Source organism: Cyprinus carpio, chromosome A8, assembly GCF_018340385.1.
Source record: "Cyprinus carpio isolate SPL01 chromosome A8, ASM1834038v1, whole genome shotgun sequence".
NCBI classification, from domain to species: Eukaryota; Metazoa; Chordata; class Actinopteri; order Cypriniformes; family Cyprinidae; genus Cyprinus; species Cyprinus carpio.
The window spans coordinates 19562031-19585601 of record NC_056579.1 but is presented as its reverse complement, the minus strand read 5'-3'; the positions used below and the strand labels follow the sequence as shown (position 1 = coordinate 19585601).

General features: G+C 36.2%; 1 protein-coding gene and 1 long non-coding RNA gene across 3 annotated transcripts; one reads left to right on the top strand and one right to left on the bottom strand.

Annotated features, from left to right (window-relative positions):
• Window positions 1–1539: 1539 nt before the first annotated feature.
• Window positions 1540–6817, bottom strand: LOC122145946. 2 transcript variants are annotated; one of them, XR_006160676.1, is made up of 3 exons: window positions 6683–6817; window positions 3626–4769; window positions 1540–3501 (listed from the first exon to the last, which is right to left on the bottom strand). It is a non-coding gene; the product is annotated as an uncharacterized LOC122145946 (long non-coding RNA). The 2 variants fall into 2 exon arrangements; XR_006160677.1 differs by having other exon boundaries at window positions 3626–5983; window positions 6683–6815.
• A 9368-nt stretch (window positions 6818–16185) lies between these two features.
• On the top strand, window positions 16186–18639 carry LOC122145945 (E3 ubiquitin-protein ligase NEURL3-like). The gene is made up of 4 exons (XM_042762654.1): window positions 16186–16296; window positions 16948–17448; window positions 17931–18083; window positions 18170–18639. The coding sequence occupies exons 1-4, from the start codon at window positions 16278–16280 to the stop codon at window positions 18346–18348; spliced, it is 852 nt and encodes a 283-aa protein (XP_042618588.1). The 5' UTR covers window positions 16186–16277; the 3' UTR covers window positions 18349–18639.
• The last annotated feature ends 4932 nt before the right edge of the window (window positions 18640–23571 follow it).

Genomic DNA, 23571 nt, shown 5'->3' with positions numbered 1-23571 from the left:
ATTCCATGTATATTGAACGTTAAAACACAAAAAAATTGGTAAGAATAGGGAGCTTGTGTGCTCATCTGAAGTCCACAGCAATTATTTATACACTAAAAATATAATTAGCTGAACTGATTTGCTGTTGTTGACAGCAGATTGATCTCCTCCCTCATGCCAGAAATGTTTTATCATTGTTTATCAGTTTCCGCGTGTTTTATCAGTCCCGCTGATACATTGCATTGTTTCGCAGAAGAAAGAAGAGATTATGTGATAACAATGAAAACATTCTACACAACCTATGCTACAGAACATAAATTAGTTTCTTTTTCATTTAAGTTGAGTCATTTCATTTAATTTAAGTTGAGTCATTTAATTGAATTCATTGAGTTCTGTTTTCATATTTTTTGACAGTTTTTATTATTGTTATGTGCTTGATTCATGAATATTATTGTCCAAAAGGTTATAAAACTAAACAGATGTTTAGAAAACAAGTTAAATTCTTTTGAGATGTCATAATCTTTCATACTTTTGCTTTCGTTATGACAGTATTCTTGCCACATACATTACACATACTGTTCAGAAAAGAAAACAGGGATGGGCTCTGCATGGATCTCAGGAGTTTTTGAAATGACGACCTGCTCTTCCTAGGTTTGTTATGATTTCAGAGAAAAGTACTGCAGTTAAATGGAAACTCTACAATATTCTAGAATAAAATTAATAGGCATTGTCCCAGCGTCCCATTTTGAAGGGAGATCTATTGTCTTGGCACTAAATCCATTTTCTTGTCTGAAACCCTGAAACATCACAAAGATAATACAATGTTTGAGATGTTTGTTTTCTTAAAAACCAGTCACTAGTCACTAAACCATAGCACTATTCACCACATGCTTTGTCTCATCATCAGTATTGCCAAGTTATTCTTTCTGTAAGCTGTCAATTGTAGCTTGATTTAGAAACTTGCTTGTCTCTTTTCCAGACACCGATCTGCAAAACAAAAAGCTGACTGTCTTTGTTATTCTCAAGCATATACTGTATCTTGAAGGATTAAAGCAAATAGCAAACACGGTCAGTAAAGTAAATTTTTCGAAGAATTTAACCCCTTTGCACATTTGTTCATTATTTTAAAGTTTAAACTGTGTCCCAAACAATATTACACACATGATATAACACTGATATAATGCAATTAAATATGGTTTTACTGCTGTGAGAAGTGTACTTATCAATAAATGACTATGTAGATTATAGTGTTGTATTATAGCCATAATCATCCCTGTGGTTATGGATTGTGGTATTCTTTTCTGAACATTCAACTAGAAACAAGGTGCTTTCCAGTCAGGAGAAGATATGCAGGTTTTCTCTAAAGATTTTGAGATTATGCTAATATGCATGTCTGTCTACATTTCCCAGAAACATACACAGATGAACTACAGATTAATCAGAGTTGTTTGGGCATGCAGTAAATTCAGCCTGTTTAAAGTCAGTCCACATGACTTCTGCATTACATACCAGCTTCTTCTTAAACTTAAAATAGCATATTTACAAGAGTAAAGGGAACGTTTATGTTTATTTATTTATTTATCCATCCTATATTTTTCCAGGAAGGTCCCATTGAGATTATAAGCAATCTCTTTTCCCAGGGAGTCCTGGCCAAGATGGTCACAACAAAATTTCACAAAAGCATACAGACACAAAACACATTATAAACAGCCAATACAAAACAATAAGCATAAATCCACAGATTAATTAAAACAATCACACGAGTCAGTAATACATTTCTAAAAAATATGGAAAGAAGGAATTATTTCCAAGGGAATGATGGCTTGAAATTTGAAGATCTGGTGGTATAATTTTCCAAATGGGGATAAAAGACTAGTAATGTAATTTTAATTTTAAACAGTCATAAATTTTGCTTTGTTTTGCATTTAAATCCAATTTCAGTTTTCAAAAAATAAACTGAAGAAAAAGCATAAAAAGTTTTGTATTTAAGATTTATGTTTGAGATTTAAATATACAAATTACATTTAACATCTGGATTTAATTGACATTTTAAACAATAATTAATTATAAATTTAATAAGTTAAATGTGATGTGATGATCTCAACATGTTTTTATGAGATTCTCATACGCCATCTAATTTCGCAGGTAGCACATTTATTAGAAAAAGAAACTTGAACACAAAAACTTCTTGTAATGCAATTCGTTGTATGGAAAATCCAGAAACATCAGTCAGCCAGTAATTTCCCACACTCTGCTCCACCTGCATGTAAGCTCATCCCCTTTTTTCTTCTCTTATAACTTCATTCGACCAGTGCAACTAGTCAAACAGGCTTTAGTGCTTTGAGGCACTCTAACTGGATGTTAAAAGCGGGAGTCACAAAGTTTCAGTTGTGTTTACCATCTTGAACATCAGGACCATTTCATGAGGCAAACCAACAATGAGTGAGTATAATTGGTCATACTAACATAAAAGTGTCTCATATAATGTAGGTTCATTGGTTTGTCAGACTCACTGTAATATTCATTTGTATCATTTTAGAGCACGATCGCATGTGTGGCAGTCGATGTCTGGGTCCGATGACTTTCAATAAGGACCTGACAGGCCAAAATGTGACCCTCAGCCGAGGAGGACAACTCGCGTCCAGAGACACCTCGTCCTTTATGAACGGTTTGGTATTTCTCAGCCGCACTGTAAAAGTGGATGAAAAGCTGTGTATACATATTGAGGACTGCACCTCGTCGTGGGATGGAGCTCTTCGTGTAGGTTTCACAAACATCTGCCCACAAAGAAACAATTTACCAGCTGCTTCAATACCACACCTCAGGGACACACGAGGATACTGTGTTGTGCCAGTGCCTGAGGACTTGTCTAGGTGCGGTGTACAGCTTCAGTTCTGGATAAACTATGCAGGCATGGTTATTGTGCAAGAGATAGGAGGGGAGAAATATTACCTCAAAGCAGAAGGACTTAACCTGAATAATCCGCTGTGGGTTTTCATTGATCTGTACGGAAGCACAAGCGCTGTCCGCCTTCTGAGTAAGTGTGAGAAAATAACTAATTTCAGTTGTCAGAACTGCTACTTGAATATGTTTACATGCATAGAATCTTTTGTAAAAATGTTGTATGTGCTGTAGGATCAAGGAGGGGCAGTCGAACATCATGCCCAGTTTGTCCAGTAGACAGTACGTCTGGCATCAACTGGCCAGCGAGAGCGGTTGAGCGACAAACATCAGAGGAAGAGAATAGCAATAAACATAAAACAGGTGAGAATGTTTTCTTAGGACACTAACATCAAAAATGAATCATCCATCAAACAACTTTCATCTTTGTAGTATTAGTACCCAGTGTGGTGTTATCATTGACCTTGATTCCATTATACTTAGAATCCAGAAAGGTCCGGAAAGCATCATCTTACTGGAAACCGAGTCTCTTTCTCGTACAGTATGCCAACCAGACGACCATCCCAAGCCCCAGAAAAAGTTCAGAACTCACAAGAGCCGGTTTAGGTACATCCTTTCAGCCTAAAATACATCACCAGCAATGACAGTTCTCTATAGTACTCATAATTTGTATGTAATAATTAACACCAATTTGAAAGACTAAGAATCTTATGATATATTTTCTGTGTTTGCTTTCTAGGCATACCTGCTCAGGAGTCAAGAGGGGTAGATCTAAACTGTACTTGGCAAGACCTGAATCGCTTCATTTGCTCCAGTTATCCTTTGGTCGACCTGGATGTGATTGGTTTCCATTTTGCAAAGACTGATAAACGTGGACGACTTTCCATATTACATTCAAACACTCTAAAGAAAATGAAAAAGGAGCTGGCTGACAACATACTTTATATAGTTCCTCAGACAGACATTATTCTAAATGAGGTATAGTAGGAAACATCTCATTTAATTATTAATAAATAATGAATAAACTAAGGTGAATGTTTAAGCCCGGCTGTTCTTTGAAGGCACTTTTTTTTGCACCTGAACCTGCTAGTTGAGAATTACTTGACAATACCAAACAATTAAACTGTGCTATTCATTTTTCACAGATGACCACAAACACAGTATCATCAGTCTTGTATGCAAATGCTTTCTCCCGATCACGTTCTCCTCCACCTGTTCCTGCACAACAGAGGCACCGCCTGACTTCAACCAGCAGTTTTCTGTCAGATTCAAGCCGAAACTCTTCAATGGTAATGATATTTATTACAATTTTCGTTCATATTATTTTACATGCTTATTATATATAAATATAAGACATACACACAAATTTTACATACACCTTAAACCAGTGTACAGCATTGACATTGCAGAAAGATTGGAAAGATAGCATAAGATGTTATTTACATCTCTTCAACAGGAGGACATGGACTTTGTCTCTTTGCTCAGAGAGTTTCAACACATGCATCTCAGTGGCAGTGAGAATGTTTCAGTATTGGTTTCTCGTAACAAGGTGCTGAAGAGTGCTAAAGATTCTGTTTCCAACTCTAATTTCCCTTGGACCAAAATCCCTCTCATTACATTTGATGGCGAGGAAGCACTTGACTGTGGAGGTCCACGGAGAGAGTTTTTCAGGTATTCCTAATACAAAGATGAATACATATTCTTCTTTAACAAAATGTACAGTAGAAGACCAGTTCTCAAATATGAAACATGCACTGTATGTCACAGTTTGACATCTGTTGTTTCTCCTTTACCCCTGCCTCAGAATCTTGATGATGGAGGTGCAGAGCTCGCTGGGCATCTTTGAGGGGCAGCCTGGACACTTGTTCTTCACCTATGACCAAATGGCGCTGGAAGAAAACAAGTATGAATTGGCGGGGAAGCTGATTGCGTGGTCTGTGGCTCATGGCGGACCAGGACTCAAATCTCTTGACCCATGCCTGTACCAGCTGATGTGCACCCAGGAATGTCAACTGGTAGACTTTGACTGGCACCTAATACCAGATGCTGACATTCAGGACAAACTGCAAAAGGTTTCTGTCCATTTCTTCATAAAAATATTCATCTTCACCCTTCTTTAACTGCAAGATCTCTAATCATTTTATCTTGCTTTTAGATTTCGTCATGCAAAACGACGGCAGATCTCCAGAGGCTGCAGACAGAGCTGGGCGACTGGATCTGTGAATGTGGTTTCCTTGGAATATACAGACATGAAATTTCCATCCGAGATGTTCCAAAGATTTACTCCTTTGCAGTTCGACATTACATATATCTAAGGTATATATATAACTTACATTTTTCTTATTGATTTATTTAAATGATAAAATGACTGTTTTTATCAAAGAAACACTAATTTAACAGTTAGTTCTTGTCCTCTAGACGATCTGATTGGTTGAGCTAAAAGGCCTATTTAGTAATGTGTTGCTTAAGTACAAGAATGGACATTTAACAACCTGTGTTATTTTTACAGAACATCAAATATGATTCATCAGTTCACAAAGGGACTGAATGCTTATGGACAGTTCTGGGATATGGTGAGCACTCACTGGGTTGAGTTTCTACCCATCTTTACCAACATGCATGAGCCCCTTTCCAGAAGCACCTTCACAGACTTATTCCAAATCCACTGGAGTAAATCAGGGACCGAGAAGAGGAAGGCTGAGGAGGAGACTATACAGTACTGGGAACTGGTGCTTAAAATGATTGAAGGTGAGGTAGTTAGTAAATGAACTGTGAAATGAATTGTAAATAATTGTCTATAAGTTTGCTTGCAATTGGCAGTTCGTTTGGACTCAAGCTTATCATTTTACCTCAACAGATAAAAAACCAAAAGTGCCGGAAAACCCATTGCATTTTGAGGAAATTTTGACTTTCATAACCGGAGCGGATGAAGTCCCACCACTTGGGTTCTCCCAGAAGCCCAGCATTCATTTCTACCAGCCAGAGCAGCGTGGATGCCGTCTACCATATGCCAACACATGCATGATGGGATTGTTCCTTCCCAGGGTTTTAAAAGATGAAGTGGAACTTTACAGGATGCTCCTGAGAGCAATCAGAGACTCAGCTGATTTTGGGAGAACATAAACATATATATATATAATTCTTCATTATAATGGACATGGTCACATCCATAATATATAGTTACCTATGTGTATAAGCTTTATTTCATAATTTATTATAATATTTCATTACATAAGAAGAGGCACTTATGCACTTTCAGTTATTTGTATATTCTGTATAGTTTTGACATCAAGATGCCAAACACATTTTTTATATTTAAAAAAAAAAACATTATTATTATTATTATTATTATTATTATTTTTGTTTTCAAACAACTGTCAGTCATCTCTCGAATAAAGAAACAAACTGAGTGTTTCTCTTGTACGGTTGGGGAGGAGCGATAAAAGAACAGCGATTCACCAAATCAACAATGATTTCATACAATGTCAATACTATAATATAATAACCATAGGTCTATGAAATATTTCAAGCACGACAAAACAATGTTCCGTCGAGCTGCAAGATACCCGAACATCCAAACATGTTTTCCTGCATTTCCATCCTCAGTAAACTTTCTCTGTTTCTGAGAACTTTCTTTCAGTTCGCTGCATAGTCACGTGTTACATTTTTACGACTGTTTTCAGATCGAAGATAATAGACATGTCAATCTTTATTCTGTAAACCAGTTTTACTTAACAAACCTGTGCAGTAACACTGTCTACCGTATTGTTTTCTGAGCAGTGGTTTAGTTTTTTTTGCTTACCATGTCAACAGAGGAGCTGCTTCAGTAGTTACTCCGCATAAACCACTTTTGTGAGGAAACGGCTTATTGTCCGCTAATCTTCATTGTGTTATCCATTAAAATATTAATTTTGGAATTAATTATATATGGAGTTCACAAAGTGTTTTGTTAGAGGAGTCGGATAATTTGAGATGGATAGAATTACAGCACTAGGTTACTCATTTCTACAGTATCCGCAGACAGCGAGTGACTGTCAAAGCTGTAATGTGATTGGTTTACGTGGCACACGTGATCCATGTTGACCGTTATGGGTTCTGCGGCTACTGGGCATGCGCACATCAATATAGCGTAATTTTTGTACCACTGTACAACAACAATTACTTTTTTTTTTTTTTCTTATTGTGAGGGGTAGGTTTAGAGTTGGTGTAGGTGTAGACGTTAATGAAACACAATCGAATAGGTAGAAAGTTAATTTCATTGTTCGTTTCCGGTCGGAGCTGCATCCCGTCCAGCGAATTATGCCTCTTTTCACTCGTAGTGATGTAGCCTAGTAAAAGAGCTACAAGCGAGTTTGCATGAAAACAAGATTTCCTCCGCTCTGTACAAAATACGCAAAGTGCAAAACGCTAAAAACTTAAATAAAAAAACAAAGGGACCGTCTGCAAAGTGCAAAACGCGAAAAAATTAACAAAAAAAATAAAAAACAACATCACAACAAAATTCAGTTCACACATCACTGCTCTCCTGCTGGTTATACATCAACGTTGATTTTGAAAATAGTTGCTTTTGCACAATTTTTTATGATTTTTTAATTATGAAAACGTTAATAACTTATTATGAAACACTGTACAAATTCAGTTCACACACTCACTGCTCTCCCGCCTACAACACTCATATTGAAAATAATTGCTTTGGCACATTTTTAATTTTTTTTTATTATGAAAAATAGTTAATAACTTTACTGTAAAACACTGTACATTCATCAAATTCAGTTTAACTGATTCCTGCTTTATATATGAAAAATACTCTGATTAAATCTATTGCTTTGGCACATTTTTTAGGATTTTTTATTATGAAAAATTGTTAATAACTTCACCGTTATTGGACATAATACACTGTAAAAAATGATTGTGATTTTAACAGTAAAAGACTGTAAAAATGCTACAGTAAAAACCTGTTAATTGGTTATCAGTAAGTTACTATACTATATACGGTGAATAACTGTAATTACATTTAATGTCATTTTACAGTAAAATACTGTAGTATTTGGAAGTGAAAAAGAAAAAGCCATTGTACAGTTTACAGTGAAAAACTGTAAATTGACACTCCCAGAATTCCCTGCATGACACTTCATATTTTTTTTCGTTGAAATTACTGTTTCTTCTTAGTTTTTTCTTATCACTTGTGTACATTGGGGTTTTATCTGACATCTAATGTTGTTAAATTAATGTTTATTGCATTATTTCAGTATCATGTGTGTTTCATGTGTGTACCATGCTTTTGGTGGTTATCAGTATTACAGTGGTTAAAAACAGATATTAGTACTTCAATATGCTGGTTTATTAACATTACATCAGTTAATGAAATACGTTTTTTTACTGTAAATTTAAGTTAAGTCTGTAAAGCCTAAAATGTTGCTACCATATTTTAACAGTGAAATTCTGGCAACCACAGCTGCCGGTATTTTACCGTAAATGTCACAGATTTTTTCACACAAATTCAGTTCACACATCACTGCTCTCCTCCTGGTTATACTACAACTTTCATATATTGTATATATAATTGCTTTTGCATAATTTTTTATGATTGTTCATTATGGAAAAATAGGTAATAACTTTGTAACTACATAACTTCATTATGTAATAAAATTACATTATTTATGGACTTTGGTTCCACACAATACAAACATGTATCTCAACTTAGATACCTAATGCAATTTACTTTTCAGTTAACTGTAGGATGTACAGTAATAGCACATAATGAAAATAAGAATTCTTAACACAAATTATGTTGTTACCCACCTAACATAGATACTCTCACAGTGTCATTAAGTTTGGATTTGTTTTGTGTCTGCACCTTTCCCTGCCATTTAATTTAGCTGTGGTGCCACTAATCACCTAGTTTGGATTGCCTGTGTGTTGGATTAAAATACTTTTGAAACATGCATCTTTGTATATTTAGCACATTGTGACTGTAGCTTTTAGACAAAAATAATTTTTCTTCTCTGTTTTCTAAATTTCTAAATTTCTCTTCCTTTGCAGTCCTGAGCAGATAATGATTGGAAGTGTAAATCGTTGTATTTGCTTCTATAATAAAATGTAAAACAACAAAAATACATGTAGTGTAAGCTCAAACGGATTAAGTAAACCGATTTATCATGATTAAATTAAGTTGTGCCAGCATCATAAAATAATTGTGTTGTATGACCTTCTTGTATTTATTTACATGGAACTGTATAAGAACTACCATAACTGCACACTCTAGACATCCATTTGCACAGAACTGTACAGCTCTCTCTCTCTCTCTATATATGTGTGTGTGTGTGTGTGTTATACTGTTATGTTTGAAGTACATATTTTATTGTATTAAATTTAATTTATTGCTTACATTTTGTACTTTTGTGTGTGATATTCCATTTTTCATTGCCTATGTCTCTACTTTTTCAACACTGGAAGCACCTGTCACCAAGACACATTTCTTGTGTGTGCATTGTAAACATTCTTGGGAATAATTAGAGGCAAAATTAAATTTGAAATTTATTTTTTGAGTCCATGGTTGCTTTTTAAGACACTGTTTTCATTTTTACCAAATATTTGTATTCATGTTTTTGTCTGTCAAGATGATATACACACAACCAAGGTTTTTTTTTCATTAAAATAATTTTATTCATTCATTTATTCCTTCATTCATTCATTTATTATTTTATGTATTTTTTTTATTTGTTTATTGTAATTGTATGCACTCAAATACATTTTGAGAAAATATGTATTATTGTTTGGAGAGAAACATACAGTCACTGACAAACTTTTCCAAAAAAAAAAAAAACAACAAACAAACAAACAAACAAACAAAAAAAACATTATAATTGGAATGCTGTTACATGATGAAATAGGTCTATCTTAATCTTTTTATTAATGTAATGTCAATTCTGAGCAAACTCTCTTTTTTATGTAAATATATGAGGACAAAACTTTATTTTTATGTTCAGGTGCATTTCAATAAATTAGAATGTTGTGGAAAAGTTCATTTCAGTAATTTAACTCAAATTGTGAAACTCATGTATTAAATAAATTCAATGCACAGAGACTGAAGTAGTTTAAGTCTTTGGTTCTTTTAATTGTGATGATTTTGGCTCACATTTAACAAAAACCCACCAATTCACTATCTGTCAACAATTAGAATACTTCATAAGACCAATAATAATAAAAAAAAACATTTTTAGTGAATTGTTGGCCTTCTGGAAAGTATGTTCATTTACTGTACACATACTCAATACTCGGTAGGGGTTCATTTTGCTTTAATTACTGCCTCAATTCAGCATGGCATGGGGGTGATCAGTTTGTGGCACTGCTGAGGTGGTATGGAAGCCCAGGTTTCTTTGACAGTGGCCTTCAGCTCATCTGCATTGTTTTGATCTCTTGTTTCTCATTTCCTCTTGACAATACCCCACAGATTCTCTCTGGGGTTCAGGTCTGGTGAGTTTGCTGGCCAGCCAAGCACACCAACACCATGCTCATTTAACCAACTTTGGTGCTTTTGGCAGTGTGGGCAGGTGCAAAATCCTGCTGGAAAATGAAATCAGCATCTTTAAAAAGCTGGTCAGCAGAAGGAAGCATGAAGTGCTCCAAAATTTCTTGGTAAACGGGTGCAGTGACTTTGGTTTGTCAAAAAACACAATGGACCAACACCAGCAGATGATATTGCACCCCAAATCATCACAGACTGTGGAAACTAAACACTGGACTTCAAGCACTTGGTTAACTTGGTTTCCAAACGAAATACAAAACTTGCTCTCATCTGAAAAGAGAACTTTGGACCATTGGGTTCAGTTCTTCAGTTCTTCTTCTCCTTAAGACGCCTCTGACGTTGTCTGTGGTTCAGAAGTGGCTTAACGAGAGGAATACGACAACTGTAGCCAAATTCCTTGACACGTCTGTGTGTGGTGGCTCTTGATGCCTTGACCCCAGCCTCAATGCATTCCTTGTGAAGTTCACTCAAATTCTTGAATCGATTTTGCTTGACAATCCTCATAAGGCTGCGGGTTCTCTCGCTTTGGTTGTGCATCTTTTTCTTCCACACTTTTTCCTTCCACTCAACTTTCTGTTAACATGCCCAGCATACAGCTCTCTGTGAACAGCCAGCTTCATTGGCAATGAATGTTTGTGGCTTACCCTCCTTGTGAAGGTTGTCAATGATTTGTCTTCTGGACAACTGTCAGATCAGCAGTCTTCCCCATGATTGTGTAGCCTAGTGAACCAAACTGAGAGACCATTTTGAAGGCTCGGGAAACCTTTGCAGGTGTTTTGAGTTGATTAGCTGATTGGCATGTCACCATATTTTAATTTGTTGAGATAGAGAATTGGTGGGTTATTGTTAAGTGTGAGCCAAAATCATCACAATTAAAAGAACCAAAGACTTAAACTACTACAGTCTGTGTGCATTGAATTTATTTAATACACAAGTTTTACAATTTGAGTTGAATTACTGAAATAAATGAACTTTTCCACGACATTCTAATTTATTGAGATGCAGCTGTGTATTTAAAATAGACGTAACTGTAACTGTAGTAGTAGCAAATAAGGAGCAACTTTCAATTAAACTCTACCTGCATCATTGCACGTAGAGACGAAATTTGCTTCTCTGATTGGCTGGTGAAGTATGGTAGAAATGCAGTCATGATTTAATCTGTTAAAACTATTTTAAGTAATTACAGTGTGTTACAGTAAAGTTCTTAACTATTTTTCATAATAAAAAATCATAAAAAATGTGCCAAAGCAATTACTTTCAAAATGAAAGTTGTAGTATAACCATCAGGAGAGCAGTGATGTGTGAACTGAATTTGGTGAAAGTAGAGTGTGTTACAGTAAAGCTATTAACTGTTTTTTATTATTTAAAATTCATAAAACGTGTAAAAGCAATTATTTTCAAAACGAGTGCTGTAGTATAATCAGCAGGAGAGCAGTTATGTGTAACCTGAATTTGGTGAAAGTACAGTGTGTTACAGTAAAGTTATTAACTATTGTTTATAATAACAAATCATAAAAAATGTGCCAAAGCAATTACCTTCAAAATCAAAGTTGTAGTATAATCAGCAGGAGAGCAGTGATGTGTGAACTGAATTTGGTGGAAGTACAGTGTGTTACAGTAAAGTTATTAACTATTTTTCCTTAATTAGAATTCATACAACATCTGTAAAAGCAATTATTTTCAAAACTAGTGTTGTAATATAACCAGCAGGAGAGCAGTGATGTGTGAACTGAAAAACTAGTGTTGTAATATAACCAGCAGGAGAGCAGTGATGTGTGAACTGAATTTGATGAATGTACAGTGTATAACAGTTATTAACTAGTATGTCCAAATAGTTATTATGTCCAATAACAGTGAAGTTATTAACTATTATGTCCAAATACGGTGAAGTTGTTAACTATTTTTCATAATATAAAATCATTAAAAATGTGCAAAAGCAATTACTTTCAAAATGAAAGTTGTAGTATAACTATTATGTTCAATAACGGTGAAGTTATTAACTATTTTTCATAATAGAAAATTCTAAAAAAATGTGTACAAGCAATTACTTTCAAAATGAGTGTTGTAGTATAACCAGCAGGAGAGCAGTGATGTGTGAACTGAATTTGGTGAATGTACAGTGTATTACAGTAAGGTTATTAACTAGTATGTCTAATAACGGTGAAGTTATTAATTATTTTTCATAATAAGAAAATCCTAAAAAATGTGCCAAAGCAATTAATTTCAAAATGAGTGTTGTAGTATAACCAGCAGGAGAGCAGTGATGTGTGAACTGAATTTGGTTGAAGTACAGCGTGTTACAGTAAAGTTATTAACTATTATGTTCAATAAATTTTATTAGTAACCTTTTTCGCGTTTCGCACTTTGCAGACGGTCCCTTCGGAGATCATCGTATTTTGTACAGAGCGGAGGAAATCTTGTTTTGTCTCTCAGACGCCAGCGCATTGAGATCATCGTATTTTGTACAGAGCGGAGGAAATCTTGTTTTCAGGCAAACTCGCTTGTAGCTCTTTTACTACATCACAACGAGTGAAAAGAGGTATAATTCGTGTACTAAAAACGTTTTAGTCGTGAGTTATTGATCCGGAAGAGTCGAATCTGTGAATATCTTGCCAATTTTACCGAACTGCGGCAGTTCTGGTTTCTCTTAACAGGACTCTCACCCCAGTCCTAATGTACTGTAGGAAAATTACTGACTTGTAAACTAAGGACTTACATAAGGCCGTTTCCACTCTTCCAAGCGGCTCACGTGATAAAGTAAACAAAGAAATTGGATAAAATGTCACATGACTTATGCGAAATGCCTGAAGAATGGCAATAAAGGAAAGATGAGCTCTCTCTCTCTCTCTCTCTCTCTCTCTCTCTCTCTCTCTCTCTCTCTCTCTCTCTCTCTCTCTCTCTCCCCGCCCCCTCCCCTGGCAACATATATTAAACCAGAGCATTTATAACTGATCTCATGTCAGCAACAGCTCTAGTCTAATTTAGAATATAGTTAGTCTTATTAATATGTTGATATTTCACGTAAGGCATATACCTATTATGACAATCAGGTTTTAAATGAAAACAATACCCCATCCAACAGCAGAATGCACACTCAAAATACATACATCTTTTCTCACATTCATGCACTGAGCTTCTGTGAATAGCTTAGTAAATATTTTTACTCATGAAGCTTATCTATGTAGATAAGCTTTGCAGAAAATAAATCCTGTATATTTTATGGACAACATCAATAAATTTTAATAGGTAGGCTACTTTTCACAACATCATTCACAAAGTGAAACTAATACATGATTGCATAATGATAAAGAAGTATTAAAGGGCATCCATTCTATTGACTCACACTGCACAGTAGTTTTACTGACAAGCGTATCTTTGACCTGTAGTTGCTTGACCTTGTAGAAAGCTCTAAACCAGTTCATAATGAGCTAAATCAGAAATGCTTTATTTATTTAAAATATATATATATAACATTTTATTTAGCCTATTTAATGAGGGACAATACATATTAACAATACATAACAACATGTAAAATGTGTCAGATTTTGCCAAACTGACTTATTTGGCACAATGATCAGCCACAACATTAAAACCACTGACAGCTGAAGTGAATATCATTGGTTTTATCATTACAGTGGCACCTGTTAAGGGGTGGGATATATTAGGCAGCGAGTGAACAGTCAGTTCTTGAATTTTATGTGTTGGAAGCAGGAAAAATTTGCAACAAAAATGATATCAACAATAAATAAAACCATCAACAAAAACCTAAGTCTTTTAACCAGTATCATCAACATACACATTAGTATAACCTGTCTACCAAAACTGGTGCTGGGAAGGACAGCTGGTGAACCAGTATCAGGGACATGGGTGCCCAAGGCAGGGAGTTTAGGCTAACCTGTCTGCGCACACAGAAGATACTGTAGCTTAGATAGCTGAAAAACAGGAATGGTTTGTGGAACATGACTAAGAGTTCAAAGTGTTGCCTTGGTCTCCAAATTCCTCAGATCTCAACCCGCTTGAGCCTCTGAGGCACCCAAAAAATCCAGTCCACGCAAGGATGCATTCAGAGGTTTTGAGGAGTCCGTGCCTCGACAAATCAGGGCTGTTATGGCAGCATGAGGAGGATATACAACATATTATGCAAGTGGTTTAATGTTGTGGCTGATCCTTGTATGTGCATTGAACTTTTAATAAAAAAAAATATCGCTGTCAATAGGGAGCTAATCTTCTCTTTGCTGCTATAACAGCTTTTACTCTTCGGTACAGGGTGCAGAGATCTGAGGCATGCATTTAAACACAACAGTATCAGCGAGGTCTGATTTTGGCAGATGGGATCTTGGGATCCCAAATGTGTTCAACAGGAGTTCAGGTTTGGGTTTTTGCAGTTAAGCTCTTTCCTACCAACTTTGGTACACCTAAATTGTTTGTGTATTTGTTGTGCACGATTGTATACTTGGTTTTCTGCACCTGACAGAAAAGGGTGTAGTTGGAATGTACATTTGAATTGTGTGACAACTTCTAATTAATTTATGCGTGGCTGGTTAACATGCCTGCCTGAGGAATTTGATTCCACATGATTTCTGGTAAAGTTTATTCACCAACACACACACACACACAAAAAAAACGCATTCATCTGAGGAGGAACTTAAATAAAACATTAAAGTAGAAAGGCATAATCACTATTAATTAATACACTACTAAACAATTTTATGAGCCTTTATTCTCAACATCATGTTTTAGTTTATTTTTTGACTAGTTTTTATGTGTTACCTGATAAAGTCTGGCTCCTTATACATAACAAACAATTTCATAACTAACTTACTGTGAATACATCATAATGCAACATACATCCATGGTGGACATAGGACGGGAATGAAATAATTTCCTTTTAGTTATGATTTATATCAGAGGCTTTTTTTCTTCACTATTTGGGGTATTGACTGCACAGATTTTGAATTTGCAATGCTTGTGTGCATTGCAATGTAAGCTTGAACAGAAAATACATTTAGATATTTAAACAATTTCCAGATTTACCCTATGAAATAATTACAAAACAAATGTTGTTGTAATTATAAAAGGTTGCATTTATCATAAGATGAGTGAATGATTGACTGAATCAGCATATTATACTCTATCATAAATATAAAAACCTTGACACAAACACTCAAACTGAAAGTGAAATAATACATTGACTGCTTAGCCAAGCAGCTGTAAACCCAGCAATCAGCAAAACAAAAAAACATATAAACTTCACACTGCAACATCACAACTTTTATAAAACAGCTTGATGGCTCATTGAAATTGCTGCATAGCAAAAGTGAAAATTTACACTGAATTTATTGAGTTTTACTCATTGCTTGCCAAATGTTAACCCATTTTTCTTGAATTTCAAGAAATGACAGTGTTTCTGCTGTCAAGAGATCACAACAGTTTCTTAAATTACAAAAATCAAAGACAAGGATCAGACAAAAACAAACAAGGAACAGTGAAAGCACACTGGTGCACAATATAATAATAATTTAAAGGGAAATTGTGGTTCCACAAGATCAAAAGTGCTCAGTGAAACACCCATCTGCTTTCTTTTGCTTTCCAGTTTGTACGCACAAAAACATATGGCTGATTGTGTTTTTTTTATGACTATGATATGACTGAATAGAAAATTCCAACTGCTGTCAATTTTCTTGACGACGAACGGAGTCAGCCTGAAGGTAACTTTCCAGGATCCGCCCCCAATAGTCCCTCCTCTGTCATCATCCTATGAGGAGAAATCTTTCGCTATAAACCAAAACACCTGCATTATAAAAAGCAATCCACTTAGATACAAATAAACCGAGCTACTGAAGAAGATATCAAGAACTAAGAAAACAGAATGACAGAGAAGAAAAAAGGTAAGATGATGAAAGTTGCAAATGGCAACTTTTCAACAATAGCCTATATCTTATTGAAAAAAGAAAAATGTCATGTTAAAAGATAATTATATTGGTATTTAAAAATTTAAATTAGCAAGTTGTGAATTAAAATGTATTTTATTAAAAGTTTTATTTTTCTTTTAACCAGTGTTAACAAACCAGAATTTACAGTAATGCATTCCACTTAATCGTAAATGAATAATTCTATTCTATATTATGTGTTAATAACATCTAACTATTATTTACCGTGCAATTTTGGAGTGTCCGGGGTTAATATGTGTTTGTAATATTTCCGATTATATGTGCGATGTGATCTGGACGCGATGCACAAGGACACTTTCCGAATATAATGATTTTGACAGTGGGCGGCGGCGGCCTCTAGTGGCTTTAAAGCTAGAGAGTCGGACAGCAGTAAAGTTCCACGAATCGGTTCGTTCGAACAGTCCGTTACAAAGAATCAGCTCAATTTATATAATTAATATAAAAATGAAAGTCGGCAATCAGACGCGCTGGAAAGTCCCGTGTTAACCACCAAAGTTGAGAAAGTGACAGATGAATCAAAGAAGAGAAAGCGCCACGCCGCTGAAATGAATCTCTAATGCCAGATTTCTCTCTTTATTTCTCCTCCAGAGAAACAGAAGTGCGTGTGTCACACGCCGAGGAGCCTGAAAGCGATTTCTTTCCACTCAGACGTGAAGGGTCGTCTGATATCGCTGAGTGACGGTGACCGCCGGGTGACCAGGGACGCGTCTTCATTCTGCCACGGGCTGACGTTTAGCGGGCGCCCGGTGGAGAGAGGGGAGAAGGTGCGCCTGCGGGTCGAGCGCTCGGACGGACACTGGCACGGAGCGCTGCGGCTCGGATTTGCTAATGTTTCACCCGAGCAGACACCTCTAGCCCCTCTGGCCATCCCAGACCTGACCGACTCTCCTCTGTACGCGGCAGTAGTGGTTCCCGAGCACATCTGTCGCGCTGGCTCAGAGGTTCACTTCTGGCTGAAGAAGAACGGCAGTCTAAGGATACGAAGCTCTAAAGGCGGAACACACACGGTACCAACAACCCTGAACCCCGCGTGGCCCGTCTGGGCGATGATTGACGTGTACGGGCAGACCACTGCAGTCACGATGCTTGGTGAGGCTGCTGATCTGTCTGGATAGTTCAGCCCGAAATGAACATTCTGTCATTATTTACGCACCTTCAAGAGTTTCTTTCTAATGTTGAACCCAAAAGAAGATATTTTAAAGAATGTGGGCAACCAAACAGATGACGCTAGCCATTGACTTCCAATGTCTGGGGGAAAAACACCCAGAAAAAAAGAAACTCATACAGGTTTGAAACAACTGGTGGGCAAGTAAATGATGACAGAATTTTCATTTTTGGATGAACTATCCCTTTAACACCCACACCCACACCCCCCCCCCCCACACACAAACACACACACACACACACACACACCCACACCCACACCCACACACACACACACACACACACACACACACACACACACACCCCTGACCTTATCTACACACAAGCGTCATCATAAATATAAGCTTAGTTATTTTTTTAGTTGTCTTTGCCTAACAGTTTGTGTGATCTGTGTATTTGTGGAATAGGTTCCAAAATGAAGCGCTGGATCCTCACCAGTAGGTCCTGTCCTGCTCGCACGCACATCAAACACACTGAAAAGAAAGAAACGCTGGAAAGAAAGAAAGACGTGAGCATGCTGGGACAGAGAAACCTGAGAAACCATCATCGTGACAACACGGGTAAGAATCAGGCTAGCACAAGGCAGCTATATTATGGTCTAATACACATAATTCACCACCTAAACTTTTCTCTTTGCTTGCTTTAGATCATGAAGCTCCAGACTGTGAGGAGTGTGTCGTGTGTTACAGCGATGTGGCAAACTGTCGTCTGAGCTGCGGTCATAAATGTGTGTGTACTCCGTGTGCCATGAGGGTTCACATGATGTTTGGGACCTGCCCTCTGTGTCGTCAGCCCTTGGGGTCCTTCCATCCGTATGACCACTAGTTTCCATCCTAGTTCAGCTAATGGCCATACTGTTTGTTGAATGTATATTGAATGTATTTTAATTTCATAAAATGCTGCTGTAATGTACAAATCTGTCACTGCACTGTAAAGATGCTGTGTTTTTGTTTGTACTCTCTTTTAAAAGTCGCTTTCGATAAATTAATTCACAAAGTGATGATATAATTCTATTCTGAATCATATTGATTATATATTTTATATATGTAGCCTATATTTATACATATGCTGAGGTTTTCTGTAAATAATATGTTGTATGTCATGTAAATATGTATTTATGTACATAAATAATGGTTTTAATTTTGTATTAAATGCATTTTATGTAAACAGTTTCTTTGACTGATTTATTTTTTTAGGTCTTGCACTACTGCACTTTTCCGCCAGGTGTCAGTATTGAATAGGAAAACAAACACCCAGCAACAGGAAATGTTTAAGAAACTATCATTGATAGATGTTTTATTAACAAATTAAATATCTCAGAATTATGCTTATTTTGATGCTACTTTTTGAAATGGTAATACATAATAATTAAACCAGTCAAAATACTACAAGTTGTCTAGTTGTCACACAGGGTTTTTGAGTTAGAAGTCTAAATTTGATGCATTTCTGTAGCAGTGGTTTGTATATTTATTTCAAACAACTAGTTCAAAATTCTCTTAAATTAGTACGATATTTGTTAATTCTCTCCTCCAACCTAAATTACAGTATCATGTTTTTCTTTTAGCTGCTGTATTACAAGTGAACTTAAAACTAAATTGACCTTCAGACAACAGTGAACTACATCATTTAAATTATGCCAATTTAATTTGCAAATCAAATTTTCGCTCATTTGGATTATACAGCTTTAGCATAATCTAATAAATCATGATGCATATTTGTCAGCTTTAAATGCACAAAACCACATTTATATATTTATCATGCAATCTAACTGTTAAACCGAAATGGATCTTGCTTATGTAGACCGTGTTCTTACTTTTTCAACAGATTCATTTTTCCCACAATTAACAGATTTTTCCTGATTCTAAGGTATTTAAATAAATACATTTAGAAAATATTATAAATCAAATGAATCCAAATGTTTAACATTTTGTTGAGTTTAGGTTGGAGCAGGTTAAATTATTAAATGCACAAAAAAGGGTCTAATGCAGATCTTTGGTGTTTTACTTCCTTGTATCACTTGTATCTGCAGTGGGCAACAAATCCAATGAGTTAGCCATGCAGCAGTATTAAATCATGTTCCAGTGAAACTCCAGAAACTAAGTTATAAGGGTGGGAAAATCATAAAAATAGGGGGAGGAGAGAGGCAGAGTGAGTGGGATGTGACCTTTGGTTGTTGATGACTGTTAAATATTTATTTTGGATGGCAGAACAGAGCCCGCGGACGACGAAAAGAAGTGAGGGAGGGTTTACTAAGCCACTGAGTCAAAGCAGAGTGCCTCAGAACAGGGAGAGGGATAGAGAATGACACATATAGAGAGCTGAAGATTGCAGCACAGTTTGATGAAGAAAAACATCCTCTTCAACAGCAGATGTGCAGCACGGTAAGTGTCCTTGGGTCACTATAAAACACTACCTCTTCTGTATGCTCTGTTCTGTATGTCTTACAGTTTATAGTGTACACTACTATTCAAAGGTTTTGAATCACTATATAATGGTGAAACGTTTGTTTGATAGTTTCATTCACCAAGCATGCATAAAATTGATCAAAATGAATATATATCTGCCTAAGGTTCAATGGCATCTGACTGACAGTCTTGTCTTGACTGTTGCAAATGAAGCTGGTGTTTTTGGTGTGTCCTGTTCAGTGAAGCGTCCAGCGCTGAGCACCAGTGGAGTCTGTTCCTCAAAAAATAAAGACCCTGATGTACTCCCCATCTTCTTCTTGTGCATCTGAACCATCTACAAGCTGGTTGGATTCAGTTTGCTTTCTTTCTCAAGATAGTCATGTAATCTTTCAAAAGAACAGTTAAGATGAAAAAAAATGTTGTTTGGACATTTAAAAAAACTTCTTACAAGAACACGTACAGTGACCTGCAAGAAATGCAACTGTAATCATAACTGATCACCTAAAAAAGCAGTTCTTTAAGCATTGCAATCAGTTTTATGTGATAATAATAAGAAAAGTTTTTGAAGTACCAAATCAGCACATTATTATTATATTTTTTTGTATGATAATATAAGAGGTCTTCCTAGTTGACTTGAGTAATAGCTGTTACCATCACAGGGAAAAATAAACATTTTAATATGGCGATTCCAACTTTTGAATGGTAATGTATTTACAAAAATTGACCATCTTGAACGACTCTTCATTTATTTGAATGATGGTTTTTGTGACCCAGTCGGCCGTTAATTACATGTTATTGGGAGATTCCCGAGATATTAATAAAGAAAGGAGGTGTAGGTAAATAGGGATGAATTATCTTGTCTACGTCAAACCACCTTTCCCTGGAATAAAACTGTGATAAAGGATTCTTCAGAAGCGTGCGGTACTTTTTATAATAATGTTTTATCTAACAGATCACTGGACAAAAACTACTTAAAGAATTATTGCCAACAAGTTCTCAGGATTCTTAGGAAGTGGCACTCTCAGTGTTTTTGCAGTTTGACCTCAATTTTATAGTTAACCTTCAACAGAGGCTTGTTTTAACATCACTATTTGCTGATTACTTCTATATATCATTTTCTAGATGTCAGTGCTGGTCTAAACAGTATAGACTTTAGTCAGGGTAGTACCATATTTACACTCACTGGTCGCTTTATTAAAGGGGACATCGGATGGCCATTTTCCACAAGTTGGTATGATTCTTAGGGTCTTCATGAAAAACATCAAACATACTTACCTCAAAAATCACAAATGTGTTGTGTAAAACAACACCCATATATATGCTAATGCAATATCCTTAAATATGCTTATATGGGACAGTCCGTCAGCGGTTATGGGTGTGGCCTGAGCAGTATGATGTCATACTGATCAGAAAATCAAAACGGCTTGATAATTGAGATTGTTTAGGTTTTTTTGGGGGATTAAAAAATAAGGAGGAATGGTTTCCTCTCATTGTAGGATGGTTGTGTCCACACACTGCTAAGACACATTTATATGCAAACACCATGTAAAAGTGAACTTTGCATCTGAAGTCCCCTTGTGCTGTGTTAAAAACCCTATAGCAACTTTGGTTTTCCTGGTCAAAAATGACTGGCCTTTTAAAAAAATGCTTGTAAATCTCTTGTTATGCACCAAAAATTATATTAAATAATTTTGTCAATTTGTTTTCTTTCAATTAAGCCTCACTGATCTGAGTCTCAATGATCTGATGGTAATGTACATCTGTGTGAAAAAGAAAGCCTGTAATACTCAAAATAGTTAGCGTATAGCACAATTATGCATGTATCCATGCATGCACAAGTCCAAGGCCTTTATGTTTGCAAGCTCACACATGTACATATCCGAACATGAACATGATGAACATGCTCCTGAACTCTGATTCTCTTATTTTTGATCTCCCCCATTCAGCCATTCAGCCAATTACATGGTAGCAACTCAGTGCATTTAGACAAGTAGACATGGTCAAGATGATCTGCTGTAGAGCATCAGAATTGGGAAGAAAGATGATTTAAGTGATTTTGAATGTGCTGTGGTTGTCGGTGCCAGACGGGCTGGTCTGAGTATTTCAGAAACGGACTGGTCTACTGGGATTTTCGCACACAACCATCTCTACTGGTTACAGAGAATGATCCAGAAAAGAGGAAATATCCAGTGATGCAGCAGTTGCTCATGCTCCAGCAGAGGGCACATCTCCAATTCAACGGACATGTGTTGCTTTTTTTACCTGACAGTGTGACTGGACCGAAGGAAGCAAGTTTGAAAGTTGTGATTGGTTGTATGACAGGTAGAGCTGATATGAAGAAGTGAGATGATAGTAGGTCAGAAGCAGAGAAAAAGAGTATCTGTCCTCTAATGAACAATGAACTGATGTATTTGCAGATCAAACAGGCCGTCTGTGTGTGTGGGAAGGGAAATGCACTCATTTGTTCTTTTGATTTTAAATCAAGAGTGTGTTTCTCCCCAGCCTGCATGGGACCGTCTATTATTTCCAGCTGTGCATGTGTGTGTGAGTATGGGATGGAAACTATTACAGAGCTTTGGACTCGTTAGGCACAGAGAGTTTCATGTATGATCCTGGCTTGTGTATCACACACACACACACACACACACACACACACACACACACACACACACACACACACACACACACACACACACACACACACACACACACACACACACACACACACACACACACACACACACACACAAAGGCTGAGTCACAGAATCACAGTACATTGCAAACGCCCTCCCAGCAGAAACAGAACTGGCTGTAATCCTTTCCCTCTCTCTGCTTCTTTCTGTGCTGCTCATTCCAGAGAAAAGTCTCCTCACGGTAAATACCCGTCTCACAGTTCTCTTCAAACTTCATGACTCTCTTTTACTCAGCTGTATGCTTCTGTTCTTCACTGCTGGTCTCTTTCATGTTGGTTTTTAAAAAGTGATTTTGAACATGATATATATATATATATATATTGCTGTAACATTTGTGGAGATCATGCTGGGGCTCAAACTGTGAGGATTTACTTTTTTTACTTTGTGTAAAAATACAAAATGCAGATGCTTTGTGTACCAAGTCCACTTTCAGTGCCAGTGTGAATGCAAAGAGAACTTTTTTTTTTTTTTATGGTTCTTAGGGCTCTGGTTCTGTTTCCATCTTTACATGTTCATCCAGTTAATATAATATAAAGTTATTTGAAACTGAAAAATAATAATGTTATTCAATACAAAATCTGACATTAACCAGCTGCTGTTTGAGGAGCAAAAAAAGTTACTCACCTTATTTATTTAGAGTACGTAAAGAAAGCATCCAGTGCTCTCACAGATGTAATGTTATAATTTGCTGTCAGAGGTAGGCCTATGCTGTGCTCTGAAACTCTGCATCAATAGTAGCTGTTGAGCCTGATCTGCTAGATTCCTGTCAAACAGTGTTTCTCATGTGCCTGCTTGACAACACTCATTTATTCTTACAGTAGACACAGTCAGTCAGTAGGGAAAACAAATTTAACAGTTTATTTTAGGAAAATTACAAGAAATGTTCTATATATATATATTATATATATATTTTTATTTTTAAATTGTGTGTGTGTGTGTGTGTGTATTTA